The sequence below is a fragment of the Dysidea avara genome, chromosome 6 (genome assembly GCF_963678975.1).
Source record: "Dysidea avara chromosome 6, odDysAvar1.4, whole genome shotgun sequence".
Lineage (NCBI taxonomy): Eukaryota > Metazoa > Porifera > Demospongiae > Dictyoceratida > Dysideidae > Dysidea > Dysidea avara.
In genome coordinates, this window is record NC_089277.1 from 22,905,378 (window position 1) to 22,926,065 (window position 20,688).

At 37.5% G+C, this 20,688-nt stretch overlaps 1 protein-coding gene and 1 long non-coding RNA gene across 4 annotated transcripts in view; one reads left to right on the top strand and one right to left on the bottom strand.

Moving 5' to 3' along the window:
• Positions 1-20,688, bottom strand: part of LOC136258576 (uncharacterized) — a 291,117-nt gene that overhangs the window by 219,799 nt on the left and 50,630 nt on the right. For all 3 annotated transcript variants that reach the window (XM_066051899.1, XM_066051897.1, XM_066051898.1), the window contains exon 2: positions 6,314-6,481. In XM_066051899.1, coding sequence (XP_065907971.1) covers positions 6,314-6,468 — 155 coding nt within the window. In that variant the 5' untranslated portion in view covers positions 6,469-6,481. The remainder of the gene's footprint in view (positions 1-6,313; positions 6,482-20,688) is intronic.
• On the top strand, positions 16,003-18,854 carry LOC136259049 (uncharacterized). Its single transcript, XR_010703165.1, has 3 exons — positions 16,003-16,096; positions 17,971-18,042; positions 18,546-18,854. It is a non-coding gene; the product is annotated as an uncharacterized lncRNA (long non-coding RNA).

A 20,688-nucleotide genomic window follows, 5' to 3' on the forward strand; every position in this document is an offset into this window, starting at 1 on the left:
ATTTCAATCCATTGTTTGGCGTTCCAGTATTTGCTAGGAGTAGTTAGAGTGACTGGCAATGTGAAAGACTGCCGATTGAAAGCAGCTCTTCAAGTCATGTACTCAGTACAGATTATGTGGTCTCATATTTGCATACCTCCTGCTGTGATTAAACTATTGTGTGATTTCTCTACCAAGTGTCACAAGTTCTCCTGTAATCAGCTTGTTATGTGCATGTCTTGTTTTTCTTTGTAGTTGTAATTGTATAGCTACATATTTCTTTGTTGGTTTTTGTAATGTGTATGTTATGTGTTCACTCCAGTAAGGAAGAACCGATTACTGTGAGGTTAAATATTATTAATCTTGTGCCTATGATGTTGTAACTCAGATGTAGTGGTCAGTAATCTCTTGTACTCTATTATGATTACATGCACTATAGCTACTACAAACATTGCAAAGTGTAATACTAGAAGTTACCCTAGCCCACTATACAGTCATGATAGATAGCACCAGTAGCATAGGAGCTGAACATACACTGGTAGTACATTGGTGTCTTGACACCATCACTACCCAAGCTACTACCAGGCTACGCTGATTGCATATACGTCATATGCATGTACATATGTGACCGGATTTGCGAAAAGGGGTCTTCTACACACATCCAATTTACCAACTTTGATGACTCATAACTTCAGATTGGAAAAGGCTATTGACTTGAAATTTAGTCAGTAGTGAGCACCACCATAGCTTAGTGGATGGAGCAGAAGATGAAATTCCACTCAAAGAATAATTATGGCCACTGTCTTGCAAGAATTATCTGCAATCCACCACAGCCAGACAGTTTCTTTTGGATTTGCAGCTCATGCCCTGGAATTTCAGACTTGAAAGAACACCTTCATAAACTATTGGATAACAACATGATTGAGACTGTGCAGTATAAACAGTGGATTTCTACTGATAGATCAACACTGGAGACTATCACAAAGTCAGCTGATGACTTCGTTGAGTCTTTTTGTGAACAACTGAAAATGCTTCTGACCCATTCATTTGTTGCAAAGCAGCAGTCTACATTCCAGATGGAGGTAAAGGATGGTCTAAAGTCTGGCATATTTCAAGTGATACCTGACTTTTCTGAAAACTATTCTTTTATACTTCAGGATGAAGCACAGGGGTTTCATTGGAACAATTCACAAGCTACCATCCATCCCTTTGTTGTTTATTACACAGAATCATCAGGCAAGTTACACCACTTAAGTTTCGTTGTTGTGTCTGACTGCCTTAATCATGATACAGTTGCTGTATATTTATACCAAAAATGCCTTATAGAATTTCTTAAAAGCTATTTTAACCCCCCACCTCACAAAATATTTTATTTTTCTGATGGAGCAGCTGTACAGTACAACAGAAAAAACTTTTTTGAACTTGTGCTACCACAAAATGGATTTTGGAATTGAAGCAGAATGGCATTTCTTCGCAACATCTCATGGAAAGGGACCATGTGACAGTGTGGGAGGTACAATAAAGAGACTTGCTGCTAGAGCAAGCCTTCAATGACCATATGACAAACAAATAATGACTACATGCCAACTATATGAATGGGCATCACAGAATATCTCAACCATGACTTTTAATACTGTACTAAAGACAATTATAGACGTCAAGAAATCTTTCTTCATGACCGATTTCAACAATCTAGAACCATCCCAGGGACACAGAAGCTACATTGCTTCATCCCTTTAACACAAAACAAGCTCCAAACTAAAGTATTTTCTAACTCAAGCACTCTGAAAGAGGAAAGATTTACACTATCTGGAAAAACTGATCTGCCACTAGAAGACATTAATGGATTTATAACTGTAGTTCATAATGATCATTGGTGGGTTGGTTGTGTACTTCGCACAGATGAAAATGGTAAAACAGTAACATTGAATCTACTTTACCCTCCAGGACCATCCCAATCATTTAAATACCTGTGCAAGCAAAATACGATAACTGTGTCTAGTACAGATGTTATTATTATTAACACTTTACAGTGACCAGCACTGAAAGTCTACAGCAACATGTGCTGCAGCCTTAGGATTACCTAACCTAACTTCAAGGACTTAGACTTAATGACTTATAGCTGGAAAGGTGTAACAGAAAAGGGGCCAAAGTAAGGAAAAAAATCCCTCCAACCCCAGGATTCGAACTGCAGGTCACCCAATGTCTAGTCGGGGCCACACTCAGTCCTCATGTTCTAACAAAAGTTGATCCAAGAACTGTTACAGGTCATACTTACACTATTTCAAAACAAGAAACTAAAACTACTACTGACAGACTGAAGTTGTGGAAGAAACATTTTCTGTAACTATATAGTTGCTGGCATGCAAATCTTAGGAATTTAAGTATATTTTTGTATAAATGAGATCAATGAAAAGGATGCTTTTTTTTGTCGTTTCAGCCTGATTGAAAGAGTTAAATATTCCCTGAAGGGAAATTTAGTGAGCATTAATAAACAATGTACAGAAGAATTTGTAACATAGTATTATATAAATTTACTACAATTGGTGTTGCTAATTGTTATGCACTATACAATCAGCATAATTATAGTAATTACAAGGCTACACATTAACACTTATAACTCATGATCTACCATTGGTCCCAACTTTAAATTCACAGTGGTGAATAATGGGTATTAGAACAATACGTAAACAAAAAATAAAAATAGTTAAAGAATATATATTTTTATAAATTAAGATCAAAGGAAAAAGCTACATTTTTGTGGTTTGACCTTTTCCTTTGAGCAATTATAAAACATTATATATCACCTGAACGAAAATTTAATAAGGATTTCAAAATTCTAAACCAGAAGCATCTACATTAATTACAAGCAAAGTTATAAGCATTTTATTAAAGACATGTAAACAAAATGAAAATTTTAATGAAAACTTTGAGTGGTCATAACTTAGAGGGAGAGTTATGAAATCAGCCAATTTTTGGTGTGAGAAAGTTTCTTGATAGGGTCAATGTTTATGCCAAATTTGACGAAAATCGAAAGGGGTCCAGATTTTTTTTGTTGATTTGGCACGGAATGACCCGCTGGTCTTTTAAAGAAGTGGCCTTTCTATACAGGTGGCCACTAAGACAGGTTCCACTGTAGTTAGTCCCATCGCAACTGTACGCCTCATCCTGGAAATTCAGAAGATTGTAATCAACTGAGATATAATGCCAGGATCTTATCAGTCCCTCATTGTCGACGAACACTTGACAATTGAGAACTAAAGAACACACCAGATTGCTCAGCAATTTTTCCACCAATCATCATTAGCTTGACATTCTGGTGAATTGTACACACACATACAGCATGTGTGCCACTTGCTCCAGCTAAAACACAGTGCTGTGGACAACATTCAGCAAACTTTGAGAAGCCTGTTTTCTCAGTTGGACATTTTGCCTTAAACTGTTGGTACAGCTCTTTTAAATTGCTCAAAAGTAGCCTCTTTTGGACATGAACACGTTTGTCACCCTGCCTTACAGACACAAAATTCTTCTTACCAGGCATAATACGGCTGACATCATCAAGTTCATAAAAATCCTTTACAAGGTTAACAGTTATTAATGGTAAACAACAACCATGCTTATAGGGTTAGGGTTTGATAAGATTCCTTGATTCTTAACAAGCTCCTTTGCCTTGCGTACCATATAGTTACTCACTCCAAATTCTTCTTGGACTTTTTGCACACTCCAGCTTTTTGGAAGTATTGTAAGAATTGTGATTTGTTGACTTCTATCTATATTTAAATAAAACTTTTCTTTTAACTGCTCTATTATTTCACAGCAGTCATCAATTTGAGTTGGTATTACTGAGGGTAATAACGCTTTTGCAGCAGCATCTTTAATTTTACTCAACTTTTCTTTTTGATAGCCTGCATGAACTAGTTTTTTTCATCACAGGGGTTTCCCCAATTACTTTCAGGCACTCATTAATTGATTCTAGTTGTTCATTGTGGCAAGTGTACTATCATCTATGTCCAGGGGCGTAGCTAGCCAGACGGTGGTGGGGGGGCAGGCACCCCCCACAAAACACTCGACGGCATTGTTCATAATTGCACAAAAGGCTAATGACCCAATGACGGGCTAGCCAACATACGGTGTTGTATTATTACAGCTTATGTAACTAGCTACATAACTACTTCATTACTGATTGTTACCAGTTACCACTTATCAATGGAAATATTTTTGTCGAGCATCATCGCACGTGCCACAACTGTACTCCAACAAATTCGTCCACAATCCAGTAAAACTATATTGTGAATATTTTAGTACAAATACAATGTGTCACAGTTACTTACGTCAGCCACAGTCTGTGCTGCAGTCCTAGCACACTGGCACAGTATGACGAGCTCACTGACTTCAGCCGGCGAAATTCAAACGCCATGTATTGGCACGAAATCCCAACTCTATACCTTTCCTGTTAGCAGAATTTGTAAGCTTGTGACAGATCATCTGACTGACTGACAAAGTGAAAAAAATTAAACTGGCATGCCACTACACTGTACGAAGATCCAGTGTGATTAACTCGGCTCGGGAAAATAAAGTTGGTCCATTTAACACACTTTATCACTTCGTAGGTTTGTAGCATCATTGCATATCACTTGTCACTTATGAGTTGCAACTCTTGCGAAGTCACTTTGAGCGGGTCATCTGTCTAGATTCAAAAAATGCACTATCACGTGAGTAGTGTAGGCTAAATATAGAATTGTGTCTAATATTTTCGTTCTGTGAAGGCATAGTGTCTACACGTGGGAACCCCTGGGGATTCGAGCATACCTTATTTTTAGTGCATCGTTTTATTAATTGTTTAACAATGCCGTCGAGTGTTTTGTGGGGGGTGCCTGCCCCCCCACCACCGTCTGGCTAGCTACGCCCCTGGACATAGATGATAGTACACTTGCCACAATGAACAACTAGAATCAATTAATGAGTGCCTGAAAGTAATTGGGGAAACCCCTGAAGGTTTTCTGATGACCGGGCAAGGTAAGCTGATGCCCGGGCATTTGCCCAGGCATCAGCTTACCTTGCCCGGTCATCAGAAAACCTTCTGGTGTGGCAGCCACACATGAAAATGCACTGTTCACAATTTATCAATTACATTTCTATCTACTAGGACACCATTGACTGTAGCAAACGCTAGCAGCAAATTCTTGCATGAATAATAAATCCTGCACATTTATAATTAAGACTCTGACTTCTAATAATAGCCCTGTAGATTACGAATTACTATAAAAAGAACGGATATGTGTCCACCCAAAATGCCAATTTGTAGTGTCATCAAAGTGATGATAGTTTGGAGTTTACCTGTAAATAGACCACGTGAGGAGGAAAATGCTCAAAACGACTAGACGTTTGACTACTTGATTTCAGCAGGTAGAGGTCTAATGCTGAATAAATAGTGCCCGGATTTATTGTGATACAACTATATATGATGAAGGAATGTCAAGGGAATAACATAAGAGAACTGCTGACGATACTTTGTAGGACCACTCAGTAGGGCGTGGTAGAGTTGGTGGGTGGTTGCAGGGAATGGATGGCCCACCGAGTACATTGATGAACCGGTGTCATGATGGTTTTGTGATCTGCACAAGTGCAAATCAGTGCAAGAAATTTATTGGTTCAGTAATACTGTTCATTATGAATTGAAAGTATCCTTTTCTGTGGTACGTGATGTTGCAGTCTCACAATCGATACATGCATTGTAGTTAGAGACTATTATGGAGTGACTGTAGACTGATGAGCTGTTCTATATGCATACAGATAAAAGTTAATAACTGTAGCTAGCCATACATGCCAAGCACTTGAAAACAACAATTTGATGAATGCACATATGAACCCATACAGGTTGTTCACTGGACTACTGTAAGTGTGCAGGTAAATGGGCCTGCTGGGGCATCATGTTTGGGCTAGATACGCCCCTGATCTGATATTTCAATCCATGACTTCTTTCACTGATTATAATTTCCAAAGTGATTAAAACATGCTGAAAATTATTTTAGTAGCACACATTTTTATTTACTTTACTTTAATGTCAAAACAGAATTATGTAAACAAGTCAGGTTTTTACTCAATGAGGGTATTATACAAAGGTCATTTGGGTACAATTGATATGAAAGTTTAATCACAAATACAGGTGTAGCATAGCATTTACACTGTGCTGTTCTACAAAATTAATAGTGTTGATACTGTACATTTAATATTAGTGTATCACTAATTAATAACACCATACCAACAAAATACTCTACCCTTTGTTAATATAGTATTGTGCAGAGATATTCAAACATACATTAATATTACTTACTTATCTGATAAGGAAGTACTTGTAGCTTTTGTTTCTGGATACTTTGTACATTGTTCCTGTGCTCTATTTTGTGACTCCAATCCTTTTTGAAATTCTTCAAACTGGTTACTGATATCAGTTTTAAACTTTGCAAACTTTTTTACAACAGTTTGCATGATTTTAGTGCCACTGTAAACAAAAATGCACTATAACCAGTGTACTATTGCAATGTATAGGCCACTTCAACTAAATCCTTTGTTTCTCAGATCTAATACTTTTTTATCTGTGCAAAATATTTTTGTTAATTATGTGATTATTTTGCAAGTAGAGATAATGGTGCAAAAGGTTGTGAGTACTAGCCTATCACCAAGTGAGGAACACCAAATATACTGGAGCTTGTTACTGAAAAGTACCAAAGCAATCTCAATGTAGCTTTACTACAGCCTACCATTTGAAATACAAATTATTCTTTATTCAGCATTGCATTTTTATTTTACTAAACTACTGGCTCTGTACTTAGCCCAAGAAACATGATTTAGCTATTTAAAGTGGCCCTATATATTGCACATAATTGTATAAATGCAAACGTCTCAGCAAAAACCTGCCTATAGTCTGTTTGCGTTCACCTGACTCTTCATCTCTTGTTAATAATTCTTTTTACAAGGGCCAGTTGCTCAAACATTTAGTAGTGCTGTGAAGCCCTTCAACTGCTGGAAGTGTTTATCAAACAAGTGCTTTGATATGGGCAAGAACAAGTGAGTTATGAGGCTTTAAAATATCCCATACATTTAGTATGGACGATTCAGGCGCACGAACATGTTTACAACATGAAACATGCTTGTTCCAGTATAAAACCATTGGGAGTGAACACATGTTCACTTCTTTGATATTACTATATTCTCATCCTTTATAATATAGAACACACACCCAAGAACAGTATTACTAATATGCTATACAAAATTGGCTGGGCTCAGGTGAACGAGTACCAACCATAGTTCAAACCAGTGGTGTACCTAGACTTTCCCTATTGGTAGGGCACAGCTAGGGTACTGTATATGCAACTGGAGGCAGGGGAATTTCCCCCCCCAAGGAAAATTGAATTTGTAAAGCTGCAAAATGGAGCCTGAGGCCATTTCAGCTACAAAAAGACATGCTTTTAGATTTTCATGATGTAGCTAGCTAGTTTACACATAGCTAGCCCATGTTAAGATTTTACAGTAACACTAAAAACATTAGAACAAGACAACTCTACACCTATACCTGATGAAATCTTACAAGGATCTATAGATATGAACTACAAAAACACACATCTTTATCAATATCACCAATGAGTGATTTAATCACTAGGCTTAAGTCTATTATGCTCCAAAATCTTCCTATTATTCTTTCTGGCACTTATTTTTTTATTCACCTATTATGCTCAAATTTATTCCTGAGTCTACCTATTATTCTCAAATTATTCCCAAATATGTGTGCCAAATTAGTAGTTTTGTTAGGACTTTAAACAAGTGACTGCTCTATTAGAATTATGGACTCGAAATTGACTGCTCTATTAGAGTAAGTGACTGCTTTATTAGAGTATCTCGATCGTTTTCACCGTTTTTATGCTTACATTGTTTTGGTAGTAAATCTAAAAGATTTTTGCACTACACCACAACAAAAACTTATAATTTTGTACCAATTATTCTTAGAATTCATCCGATTATTGCGGAATATTCCCCAATGCTTTTCAGTACCTAATATTCCCAAAATTATTCTGGCATAATATACGCATGCCTATTAATCACGTGCTCAATTGATGGGCATTAATTAGAATCGTCATAATTATTGGCTTTGTTACAGCTCAATAATAACAATTTGGTGAGTAATTTAGTATAGAATAACTAATTTCACTTATTAGATAATGCAATGTTCCATGAAAAGTTGGTGATCGTGGGGTTAGTTATCTTCAGTTTGGTATATAGGGCACTCGCCAAATTTGGCAGGGCTTAGGCCCTACAAAGCCCTGCTGTAGATACGCCACTGGTTCACACAACATCAAAATTTCCCCAGCATCACCTACAGCATCCAAAACAGTGGGTTAACAAAGTTTCAACCTATTGGCCTATTGTGTTGGTAGTTTTGGGATTATAGTGCTAGACAGTAGGAAAAGCCAAGAAAACAATTGTAACCACCTCCGCAAAAATCCACCTATTTTGCACTACTTCCATTTTCTTAGCACTATCTCTACTATCTAAGGAATGGATCACCAATGTTACATCCTATCATGGTTAGTAATTTGGAATTATTGTGTTAGATAGTAGGAAGAGCAAGAAAATTGGTTTGTTACAACAAAGCTGAAAATAAACTACAGGCACTTACAGTACATTTGCAACTATAGCATCTGTTTGCGTTAGTCTACGTGCAGTGTTGGGATTAACATATCCAAGGTATAGGCTTAGCTCTTTGATAATATATACAGATGTGACCAAATTTTGGAAAATCATTATTATTGGCACATTCAACACATTAAATATTTAGTTCTGAAACACAGCATTGCAAGTTAATTTCCTATTCATTTAAGGATAGAATAAACAATAGAAAATTAGAATTACAAGAAAAAGTTTAGAAATATTTGAAAATTGTTTTCTGCTATTAACAGCACTATGTTAGCTTCTAGGTGAGATCATAAGGGTGATTTTCCAAAATTCAGTCACATAATTATGAAGGCAGTTTTATTGAAGAAACGACAATAACCTTGTTTACATCTCCCGCTTTGTAAACAAATGCACATAACAAGCATACACCTTACAATTGGTACTACAGAAGAATTTTAAACTCTTCGAGCAGGCAGATAAACTGATGTATACCATAGTTTTAATCAATTTGAGTCTTGTTTCTTTGAGTAATGTGTAAATTAAAACTTGCATATATTTTCTATGTGCCTGTAACTAGCTAGTATGTGAAATGTTACGACTTTTTTGGGGTTTTTATCAAAAAGCTAAGTGATTTTTGCTCAGATTGTCACAATTTGTACAGCAACTACTATATTCTTGTCTAGTATATCAAAAATTATAAATGAAGTGGGAATCAAAGTAAAAAAAAGGAGTGAAACAAAAATGAATGATGGTAGGAAACCCAACACTACATGTAGGCTATTGCAAACAGATGGTATAGTATAGCTGCAAATGTAAGTGCCTGCAATTCATTTTCAGTGCTACTGTTGCTGCACAAATCAATTTCCATGCCAAAGTAGGGACTTTCCCATCAAACTATGCTGTAATACCATTATTTATCTCTTGCATCATTACTTTTAGTGCTTAGATCTCTACTTCATTTTAAAAATAATACTAGTTGTTAAGTTTTTTATAGCATACAGCTTCCATGTGTAACTGGTCTATTAGGGTGACTGTTGTACTTGAGTATCTTGAGTCAGACTGTGCCTACGAAGGGCTGCATGGTCACTATTTCACTGTGCCAGCATTATAAACATAGGTAGACCAATAATAAGTGGTGTGGTCATCATGATTAAGTAAATAGACTGATGGCAGGCGTGGGTCCACACTCCATCATTATTAATCAACCATGTAAGATCATTAATGGATGTGGTCTCCAGATGGTAATAAAATATCATCAGCATCCACTAACTTGCCTTTTGAAATTGAAACCACATTGCAATTTGATGTTCCAATGTCCATACAAATATCATCAAAAAATATATTAAGTGTATATACTAAGGATTCAATTTCCTGTTTTGAATGGGTATACAATTTCACATCATCCGTGTAAACTAAGTGATTAATCACTACAGAACTCTGAGATAAACTGTAACCTTTCTGAGTATCTTCAAGAATTTTAGACAATGGAGCCAGACACATAATGAATAAAAGAGGTGACAAACTGTCACCTTGGAAATTCCTCTTGATTGGTACTTCACCCAGGGATTCCCCATTAGCAGTTAAGATAGTTGATCAACAATCCATAGCTTTCTCCAAAAATTCTACAATTTTGGAATGAAACCAAATTTCTTCATACAATAAAGAATCCAATCATGTGGTACAGAGTCATAAGCCTTTTTAAAGTCAATCCATGCCATAAATAAATTCTTCCGCTTCTGTTTAGCCTCAAATATTATCATCTTGTCAACTAATAGATGATCCTTTGTTCCCTTAGAGCCCTGTGTAGACCCTTTTCAGTGGCAGATCTAGGATTTTAAAAAGGGAGTTTCTGAAAGCTGGTATGCTGAATAAGACATCTTATGACATTCCTCCGGAAAAATTTTGAGATTTGTGAAGCTCTGAGATATGATTTTAGGCTATGTTTAGTTACCAATTGCAATAAATCCAATGCTTTAAACTGTAAACACTATAGCTAACTATAGGGCAAATATGGTGACTACAAACTGTAGTTTTGATTGCTCTATTAGAGTAGTTACATGAATGCTCTATTAGAGTGTCTCAATAGTTTTTAATGCAGTGGGAGATGAAAAGTGAAGTGTTGCTGAGAGTTCAATAGACATAAATGATGTTAATTAAGTGCAACTGCATGCATGTTACTAAAATACAGTGGTATATAGCTGTTTGCTATGACAAATTGTCAGTACAACAATGTTTATGTGCCACTGAGCTAAATTAAAAGGGGGTTTCTATCGAAACCCCAGAAACCCATCTGGTTCCACCCCTACCTTTTGCTGGGGTGGTATTAACCCATTTGTATTGAAGTGTCGATGCATTAAACACCTGATGATGCCAGTTAAAGTTTCCATATCATGGATAGACAGGTAATGGGTCTATAATTGGTGGGAATATTACCTTTAGATGGATCTTTAATAATCAACACAGTCCTTCCAAGTACCAAATTAGGGTCCAGCTCTGTGATTCCTGACAATAAAGCTTCAAAATAATAGAACAAGGAGCTGTGCAGAGAAGAAAGCTTCTTAATCCAAAAGCCATGGATTAAGTCAGGACTTGGACTCTTCCAATTGGGAGTCTTTTTAAAGGGACAATGTGCTGTTTACAACATCTGACTATTTTGGAGTCCAACAAAATCATGTGATGCTTGTACTTTACTACCTGCAACATGAACTTGACAAGATACACAATGCAATCAGCTGGTCTTGGACAAGCGTTGAGTGGCTTCCATACGTCAAAACATACTACAGCATGTAAACAGCGCATTGTCCCTTTAACACAAAAAAGACATCTTCAGATGACAAATAATTAAAGGACATATTAGCACTAGGTGCTGCCAGAGATGGTAACCAGGAAGCATGAGAGTTAAAATGCTTTGACACAATCCATAAATCACTTCCAAAACTTTAATGTTTCTTCTTTGGAGGTGATGTGTTACAGTAGCCTGATGGTTCAACTGTCGGTAAAACTGATGTTGATTAATTGAAAACAAATTGTTTTGCCGCTGCACAGTTTTCTTATGATTGTACCGAGTCAACTTATGTTCAACTACCTTGATGTGCTGTCTGACTCCATATATTTAAATTAAAGAGTGGAAACACAAACTGTACTTCCTATGTAATAAAGAGGATTTAACTTGGGAGAGTCTTCCAGCAGCAAATTCATATTGATCTAATTTTAGAAACCGTCGATATCCACACAATATTTTATTATTTTGTTCTTTGTTTTCTACAGGGACAGAGGAATGGACTATATAGCTCAGTTTCAGCTTCATAAGTTAAGCAGTGTTGGAAATACAGCACTAGACAGCCAGACGAACAAATAAATTGATATGTACAGAAAAGAATTTACAGGCACTTACATATACCATCATAATTTACTGATACAATGGAGTACGGAATTGAATCCTGGCTCATTGTGTTCACCATGAATTTGTGCATCCACCAAGGTATATTTTTGCTCCAAGCATGCTTCTGTGTCCTAGAAGGAAGGCAAATTCACTGAAAAACGATCGTCGGTAAATTCTTTCGTCACTGCAATTTAAACAAACATCTGTAATTTTGAAATCCTTTTGTGTATGGAGATAAAAGAAATTTTTGTACTCCCTATGAACAGGCGAACATGATGATGCCCAGGATTTATCCATTGGAAGCTTAGTTCGCCCACCAGTGAGGCGATAAAAACTTACGTAATTTTTTTCTAGAGCTTACATTTTTATCCATAGTTTTTAAATGCGTTTTAATACAAAAGTACTATTGTGCGCATATTGACGGTTTTCCAAACTTCGATAACATATAGCCAGTTCAAGTCTTTTTGAAGCCTTCTCTTATGGGAATCTCCCAAGGGGGCATAGATTGCTGGGAACTTAGACTTTATTATTATTATTATTATTATTATTATTACTAGGCCAGGGGCACATATAACGAAGTACAACTACCAACAGGGCAATCTATAAATGGGGCAATTTACAAATGGGGTATGTACAACAGTGCATGACCAGCACAGTGAATAGTGATAGTCACAGGTTTAACGATAAAATAACTATTTTGCAAAAAAATAAATTCTTGCAGGCTACATAAGTACAAGTATAAGAAAAATTAGGACTACACTGTAGAGTAGGAACAATGTACATGTATATGTGTATATGCAAGTAGTCAGCAATTTTTTGCCGATTAGTAAAAAGTATAACGCACCACATATTGCTAAACTGCATGTACTCACTTAGAAGTTTATCAAGTTATCTAGCTTAACACAAGGTTCACTCACTAACTATGTTTACATGGTATTACATGTATAGCTATATTATGTGGTTTGCTTGACATATCATGTGAAGAAACACAAAGAAAGTCACGAAGGAAAAAATGCTACCAGTCCGGATATGATGAAACAAACAAGAGTGTGCTTGACTTTATCCAACCAATACTGTCATGTCGTTATGAAGAAAAATCAAGGCAAGTTTTTGAGTGATGTTTTATCACCAGCCGCGCCCATCCTGTCATCATCTTTACTATGCAGTACTATTGTACTGTATGATAAATGTGCCCTTGGGATGGTGCTACTGATGCAAGTTTTCATACTCAATGGAGGATTTTAATAGTGTTGCATATGGTGGTGACTGTTTTTATTAGAGTATTTGACAAGACTATAAAATCTTGTGTACAGAAATAGTGTGTGTCTGTCTGTCTGTGGGGAGGGACGGAGACTGTCAGTTGAGTGGTTTCCACAGCCTCAGTCTGTGCATGGAGCTAAGGTCCATTGGAGAGACAAGGCGAGGCAGGAGCCATAGGACCTGATTCAAGAGATTCAGTACTGCCTTGCCAAAGACAGAAACATGTAGAGACGTGTGTGCCAGAAGGTGCAGAACACTACTCTTTCTGCACAGGAACTTGTCACCATGAATTTCAAAGTAGACAGGGTATTTCCAGACAAGTATTAAATGACATGTCCACAAGGGAGGAAGAGGTAGCCATGGTTTAGTTCACTACCAATAGTGTGAGGCATCGTCCAGTGGATGGCTTCACTTTAATGGTTAGTGGTGTGTGTGTGTGTGTGTGTGTGTGTGTGTGTGTGTGTGTGTGTGTGTGTGTGTGTGTGTGTGTGTGTGTGTGTGTGTGTGTGTGTGTGTGAAAGGAAAGTGGCATGTGCCCTGTACCCCCTCCCACCACTGTCAATAGCATTGTAACCTTTCGCTTTTGATACATGCATTGTATATATGTGGAAATTGATGTTTAATAACATATAAAATATTATAGTATTGTCAATACAGTACGTACACATTATGTGCTTTAACTTCAAGTTCGGTGACACTAAACTAACTAAGGGTAGCCATACAAGGTTAATTTGACAGCATGTTTGTGGTTATGCACAACAAATGCAGAAATCCAGACCATACTGAAAAATCTCAGTGGACTAACTTATGTACGTACATTGTTTCAAAAGTGGCAGAATGGATCAGATAAAGCATAATACAATTTTAAAAGGAGACTATTGCAATTCATGGAATGTACGCAGTGGCCATAATGAATGATGATTTTAGATTATGTGGCAGTAGGTTGGAAAATCAGTTACTGATGAGGAAGTTTAAACAGTGGACATCAGAGATACCGTTTCCACAGCAGTGTGAACATGACAATCACAAAGTTCACGCAATGTACTTATTCCTAATAGAGCAATCACCAATATGTGGTCAGTACAATTTATTGCTTCACACTATCAGAGAGTAGCTGGGAAAGAAATAACACTTATTTTGCTTAAATTATAGTACAGTTGCCATTACAGTATTTTCACCGGTCATGAGAACTGTGTGAAAAATCAAACACAATGACCATTAACATGAAGGGACACATGCACTTAGCAGGCAGACATTCAAAAGAGATCAATCTAAGAACTAATTGACGTGGCTCAACAATACTGCAAATGACAGTCAAAACCCTTCACCTTATGATGTGTGGTGATAAAAAAAGCTAAATAGAGCCTACATTATTGAGGTAACTTTCAACTATTCTATTAGCATAATATCTTGATGTACTTGACATTAGTGCTGCCACAATATGTGACTAGATATAGGAAAATCAACCATATGGGTGCAAGAGCCAAAAATGAGAAAACACCAATATGAAGTTATTGCACTATCAGGCTAACAATTTCCATATCAAACTCCTTTTCAACTTGTCAGGTCTGCTTGTGGTAGACTGTTTTCTGGCGGCCTGTATAACCATGCCAGATGTCTGTACAGGTTTGTGAACAGCAGGGAAGTGCTTTTGGGGGTTTATGTATACACTCTGGACAGACGATCAGTAAACTGAATGTGTGATGTATGTTTGTTTTGTGAGATTTCAGTCTATTCCTGCCTCTGATGGGCTGTTTTGTGGTCTGGTGCCTTCAGTTACCATCCTCATCCTTTTTGTAGTCTATCTCTTACTCACCCTGCCACCCTGACACTCAGCCTCTTTTTGAGGACTCATGATATAGCAACACTGGTAAAAAATCTATCTAAAATGGTGGGAAACTCTACAAGAGTTATCTTGGCCACCAGGTGTTCTTAAATGTTATGAATTGCTCCATCTTTGTTGAAAAATCCATACGTGTAGTTGCCAAGGCTGGTGAGTTACAATGCATTAAATTATTAAAACACATTTTTTCTCTGAATCAATAATGCACCCACAAGATGATTTTCCAAAATCCAGTCACACATAGAAAAACTCCATATCATATATCACCAAGGTTTATGTCACGATACAAACATATATTATGATAACTAACTATAACATGACAAACTCCTCCTTGTAAATTAAAATCCCATCCAAAAACAGCTTGTAGCTGTAAAAAAGTGCGCGTCCAAGTAAAGCAGAGTTAACTGCGCCAAAAAGTAATGATCTTCTGCCTAACACTGGATTGTATAGTTTAACTCACTAGCTACTTACAGACTTTACAATATAAAAATACAGCACTTGCCATGCCCACAACTGACTACCGTGTAGATCAGATCTGTGGTCGTATGTTAGTCCGAGGATTCACATACTTGTCTCTTTTTTTGTTGTTGCTATTGTTGTACACATTCATCATAATCATGATGGTCTTCTCTCTCTTGTAGAAACGTGACTGTTCTGTTAGAGTCATTGACTGCTCTATTAGAGTATTTCGATCTACTTCACGCATTGACTAATTCAAGCGGAGAAACCACGCCTTTGCAATAGGAACTCTTGTGAAATGAAATAAGAAAAGTAGAGAAATGGCAAGTATGTACAGAGACAATAGAGGGGCGCATAATTATGTCCTGTTGTAAATAAACGCCGTTAAAATTTATATTACTACTAAATAAGCGCACCAGAATAGGTTGTGATGTTTGAGAGGTTGTTGTCTCATTGCTTGCCTTTTCGTGTAGAAGGGATTTAGTGCTACTGAGACACAATTGGTGAGTCTAACTATACATGTATTTGTGTTGTAAAATTTAACTGTAAAAAGACGATTAGCGCATACCGGCATGATAAAACATGTGTTTGTATCTCGGTTTTTACAGTAGAGTCTCTCACGATTATTAGAGATAGAGTGGTAACACCTGACGTCACAGTCGTTACATAATTACTTCCCCGGGGCAGAAAATGTACGCATACCATTGGGGCACGAGTTTACTTTGCCTGAGGTTTGTTGAGCTTGTCTTTCTAAATAAAATCACGTTGTCAGGAACAAAGAAGAGAGTAGTATAACAGATATTTAAGTAGTGCAGGTTAGTTTGATCCGTGCTGGGCGAGTCATGGCTGATAATTGCGTGGGAAGCCGTTTTATCCTTTTAACCTGGGTAAAACCAACCTGACAACAAGATTGGGCAGAGTTTGTCTCTGTGCCCGCTGTGAGCATTTATTATTGATTTATATTATTATCAAAGCTACTAGCTACCTTTTAAACCAACCTGATGCCCAAGTGATGTTTTTCATCATGTTTCTCATCATGTTTCTCATCTATGTCCTGAGTAAGTGTCATGCCGAATGGAGCACCAGAAGCCAAGTTGCAGCCTCTTGAAGGTGCTCCGCCATTGAATTTTCCCCACTTTTTGCCCCGCGGAAGTTGCGGTTACACATTTCAACATAATTTTGTGACGTAAAAGTTATCGCTGTATTGGACCAGGGTAAAAGTTTTACTGCTATATTTAGAGGTTGTAGCATTTGTATATCTTAGTATCTTACTAAATAATCCTCCATGATCACTAATCACTAATAGTACAGTGAAAACTGGTCATTATTCAGGTACAGACAAAATTTTCTGACCTAGCTTATTAAGGAGGTGGCTACATTTTGCGGCCTTAAAATGGTAAGAAGCATGCTGTTCTAACTGGCTATAGAGATGGATTTAGTGTGAACAGTGTATGAGACAGTGAGTACCGCAGCAAGGGGGCAGCCAATCTGTTAGAGCACCAAAGGCACTGCTTCAGACATAGGCAGTTGGCTGTCAGCCCAACGTGTAAAAATTTTCACTTTTGGTCCTTATAAGTGAAAGTGATGAAGTCATTATCCATAGGATATTATATTATATTTTTCAGAGTATCCATTCAGTTCTACTATATAGTAGCCAAGCATAAGATGAACATCACAGCATTCCAGTGGTTTAGTGGTGACCACAACACTGCCTGACTTAAACTGGTGAGATTTGAGACTACCAGAAGCCCTGGAATTCCTTGAACACATGAAATACCAAATATCTAATGCATGGCTTTCATCCACAGTGGACCTGTCTTGGTGGCCTCTTGTACAGAAGGGGAACAGCTGCCACACAGTCTTGCAAGCGAAACAGTTGCCATACCCTTAATTATCAATTTTTAAAATTTTGAGCAAAATTGTGCATGCAAGCGAGTGCGATGTTGTGCTTTGGCAGTGCCGTGTATATGGTAGCCATATCAGATACTGCCTAGCAGTGACACATCATGAGTATTTAAGTCATAATGCGTTACTTTATCATCCATCTAAATACTATCCCTGAATGTGTCATTTTGTGTACAGAGCAATCTGCCACAAGAAGTGACCTGAGTAAGGTTTCAGCGTATTATTGTTAACCATTAATATTGTTCACCATATGTATAGTGAAACCTCACTTAGTGTCCACCTCTTCAATAAGACCACCTCAATATATTGGCTACCTATAGAAGGTTCAAAAATAGATAAACAGTAGTTTATGACCTCATTAATAAGGCCACCTTGTTATTCAGGCCAAATTTTTTTTGGTCCCAGAGCTGGCCCTATGAATGAGGTTTCACTGTATTTATGTGCATTTTTATTTTATGTAACTTTTCTTCAGGTTTACTGATGGGCACTATGAAGCATTGTTGACTGGTCCGTACATAATGTGGTGACTTGAAATGCTAAAACGGTACGTAGCATGTCTTGTATGCACATGTTGTAATGTGTTGTAATGTGTCCACACATCTTAGAAATAATTATAACTGTATTCTCTATAATACTCAGTTCCATTGTGCCACTGGATCATAAGTGGGTTGAGTATGGATCATCCAGGACATTTGGGTCACATTTTGTCCTGGCCAAGTGGATCTCATCCACTGACAGAATATACAAGATCGGATCACTGCATAAATTATGGTGGAACTTGTTTATTGCCACGTTCACTCAATAAGCAGGTAGCAGTATATAAATTCTCAATTTGGAATTGGCTTTTCAAGAGAGGTTGTATTTCTATACTGGTGGCCCATTAAGACAGGTTGTACTGATGGAGTGTACATACTAGAGATGCAACAATATCCTCCACTTAGTGTCGTTTGATAGTGATACAATGGAGACTATGTATTGTTGTAAATTATACTATTATATTGCAACTCTAGCACATATTTATAACAGGAATGTTTGTTAACTGTTTAGACATACTGGAGCCACACCCACTCATCTGGATTCTACAAATGGAGTCATACCAACTTGTGACTGCACTTATTACTCATTACTCCCACTGTGTTCGGATGAATATACATGCCGTCGTGTGAGACTTGCTACCATGGCGGGCCACTGGAGAAGATTTTCATAGCAGTTATATCACAGTCATTGTTGTACAACTCTTACATTATTGTTGTGAAAACTATTTGGTATTCATGTGTCCTCTGTATGTTGTAATTTCATGTGTAATATTGTGTGGGGGTGCTATAAAATGCATGGTGACAATTGTAAATTTTTCAGGTGGTTTTGCACACTTCCTTCAGCTACATGTGCTAATTACTTGCAGCTTGTGTCAACAACTGGTAACCGCAGTTGTGCTCTGTGTCATTCTTTAAGCCGCGCCCTTAGAGAGCAAATTACGTGGGGGCGACTAATTTCAAAATCGAATGATGGTACGCAGCACGATAGATTATAGACTATAATTTATGGCAGCACACTTCTCTTTGTGGCTACATGTACTGATTAACTACACACAGCACCAGTTCATCAATAACCAGTGACCACAGTTGTGCTCTACGTCATTCTTTAAATTCCGAGTTAAATTCTTACAGAGAGCAAATTACGTGGGGGCTACTACATTCAAATTTCAAACTAGCCATTCTCGAAAACATGTTTCAATCTCAACGAAATGTTTAGAACAGTTTAGACACATTGCCCTACATGCTAAGCAAGTATTGCGGAAAACAACAATATGGGGCTTGTATTTGGCCTCTAGGTCGACTGAGGACGACTGAAACTTCGTTTGGTGCTGAAATTACGACTGTAGGGTAATGATGTCTGGTGAAATCAATGATGTGAATCTTGAGGCGATCGAGATAGTACTGAAGCGATAGCAGGGCAATCAATGTTCGGAATATACAAAGGAACGCAATGCATGCACCTGCGGTTGCGTCTAACCGCATGTGAAAAAAACATCCCCTTTCATGTCGGCAATCTCGATCACGAAACAGTCGGCATGGATTTTCTTCACTGCTTGTGTGGTAGTTACTAGTGACACGATGAGTTTAACTCTAGAGTTTCAGAGCGATAGCATAACAGATGGGTGAGTTATAGACAAGCCAAATTTGACAACGTTTGTTCCTGTAAAATCCTCACAGTAGTGGTCGCGTCATTTATTGTCTGCGGCACGTGTTTCTGCTTTGCTGGCTGCGCGACTCACTACCGTGAGTCTTGATATCTAAGTTGGACATAAACCTCAAGTTAAAGTTACTCATGGTAATCAGGTTTAAAGCATCTTTTACTACAGATGAGAAAAGTGGTTAGCACTCTAGAAACCTTAAAATCTCAGTTTACTTTGGGGTTGAATTGTGCCCACCATTATAAAGTATAAACCATCAACGTATACTTAATTAAATAACAAATACCATATGTCTGGCCTCCCCACATCATTGTACAGGGTACAAAGTGGTGCATACCTGCTGTGCATCCATATTATAACATACCTGCTGGTTAGAGCTCGATATCTTCCGTCTTAGCTGAGATATCGCCGTTCAAAAATACATAGTCGCCCATACAAATTTTACAAATGTCCCCACACTACAGCAGCTATTTTACATCTGTGACATAATTTCAGATAAGGCTCATTAGGATATCACAACATTTTATTTCTACTAAATACATAACACCCAATAAATTTTAAACTTTAGACTCTCTGAAATTGAATGTGAGACGGATTTCAGCAGTTTAATAGAATAGCTACTACTGAATACTCTGATTTGCCTGACTGCTACATTAGCGTGACTGTTCTATTAGAGTATCTCGATCTTTTTAGTTATGCTCGGACCTGGGCCTCGATTCCCGCTACGCCTCTGTCAGCCTGGTGCTACCTTTCAGTCCTACCCCTACTTAAATTACAGAAACTTACAACACTTCTAGCCAGTTTAGTTGTAAATCTTGGGCTCAGTTGTTTCACCCTTTCAATGCCGCTCAGCAGTAGCCGTCCTTCTGGTCGAGCAGCTAGTCTATCCCAAACACCAGCTTTCTATGTAGTATGACGGTACCAGTATGGTACTCTAGCCAACGGCGGTTCATCCTAATCTGCTGAGTTTGTCTTGAAAAAGTTCAAAGTAGTATC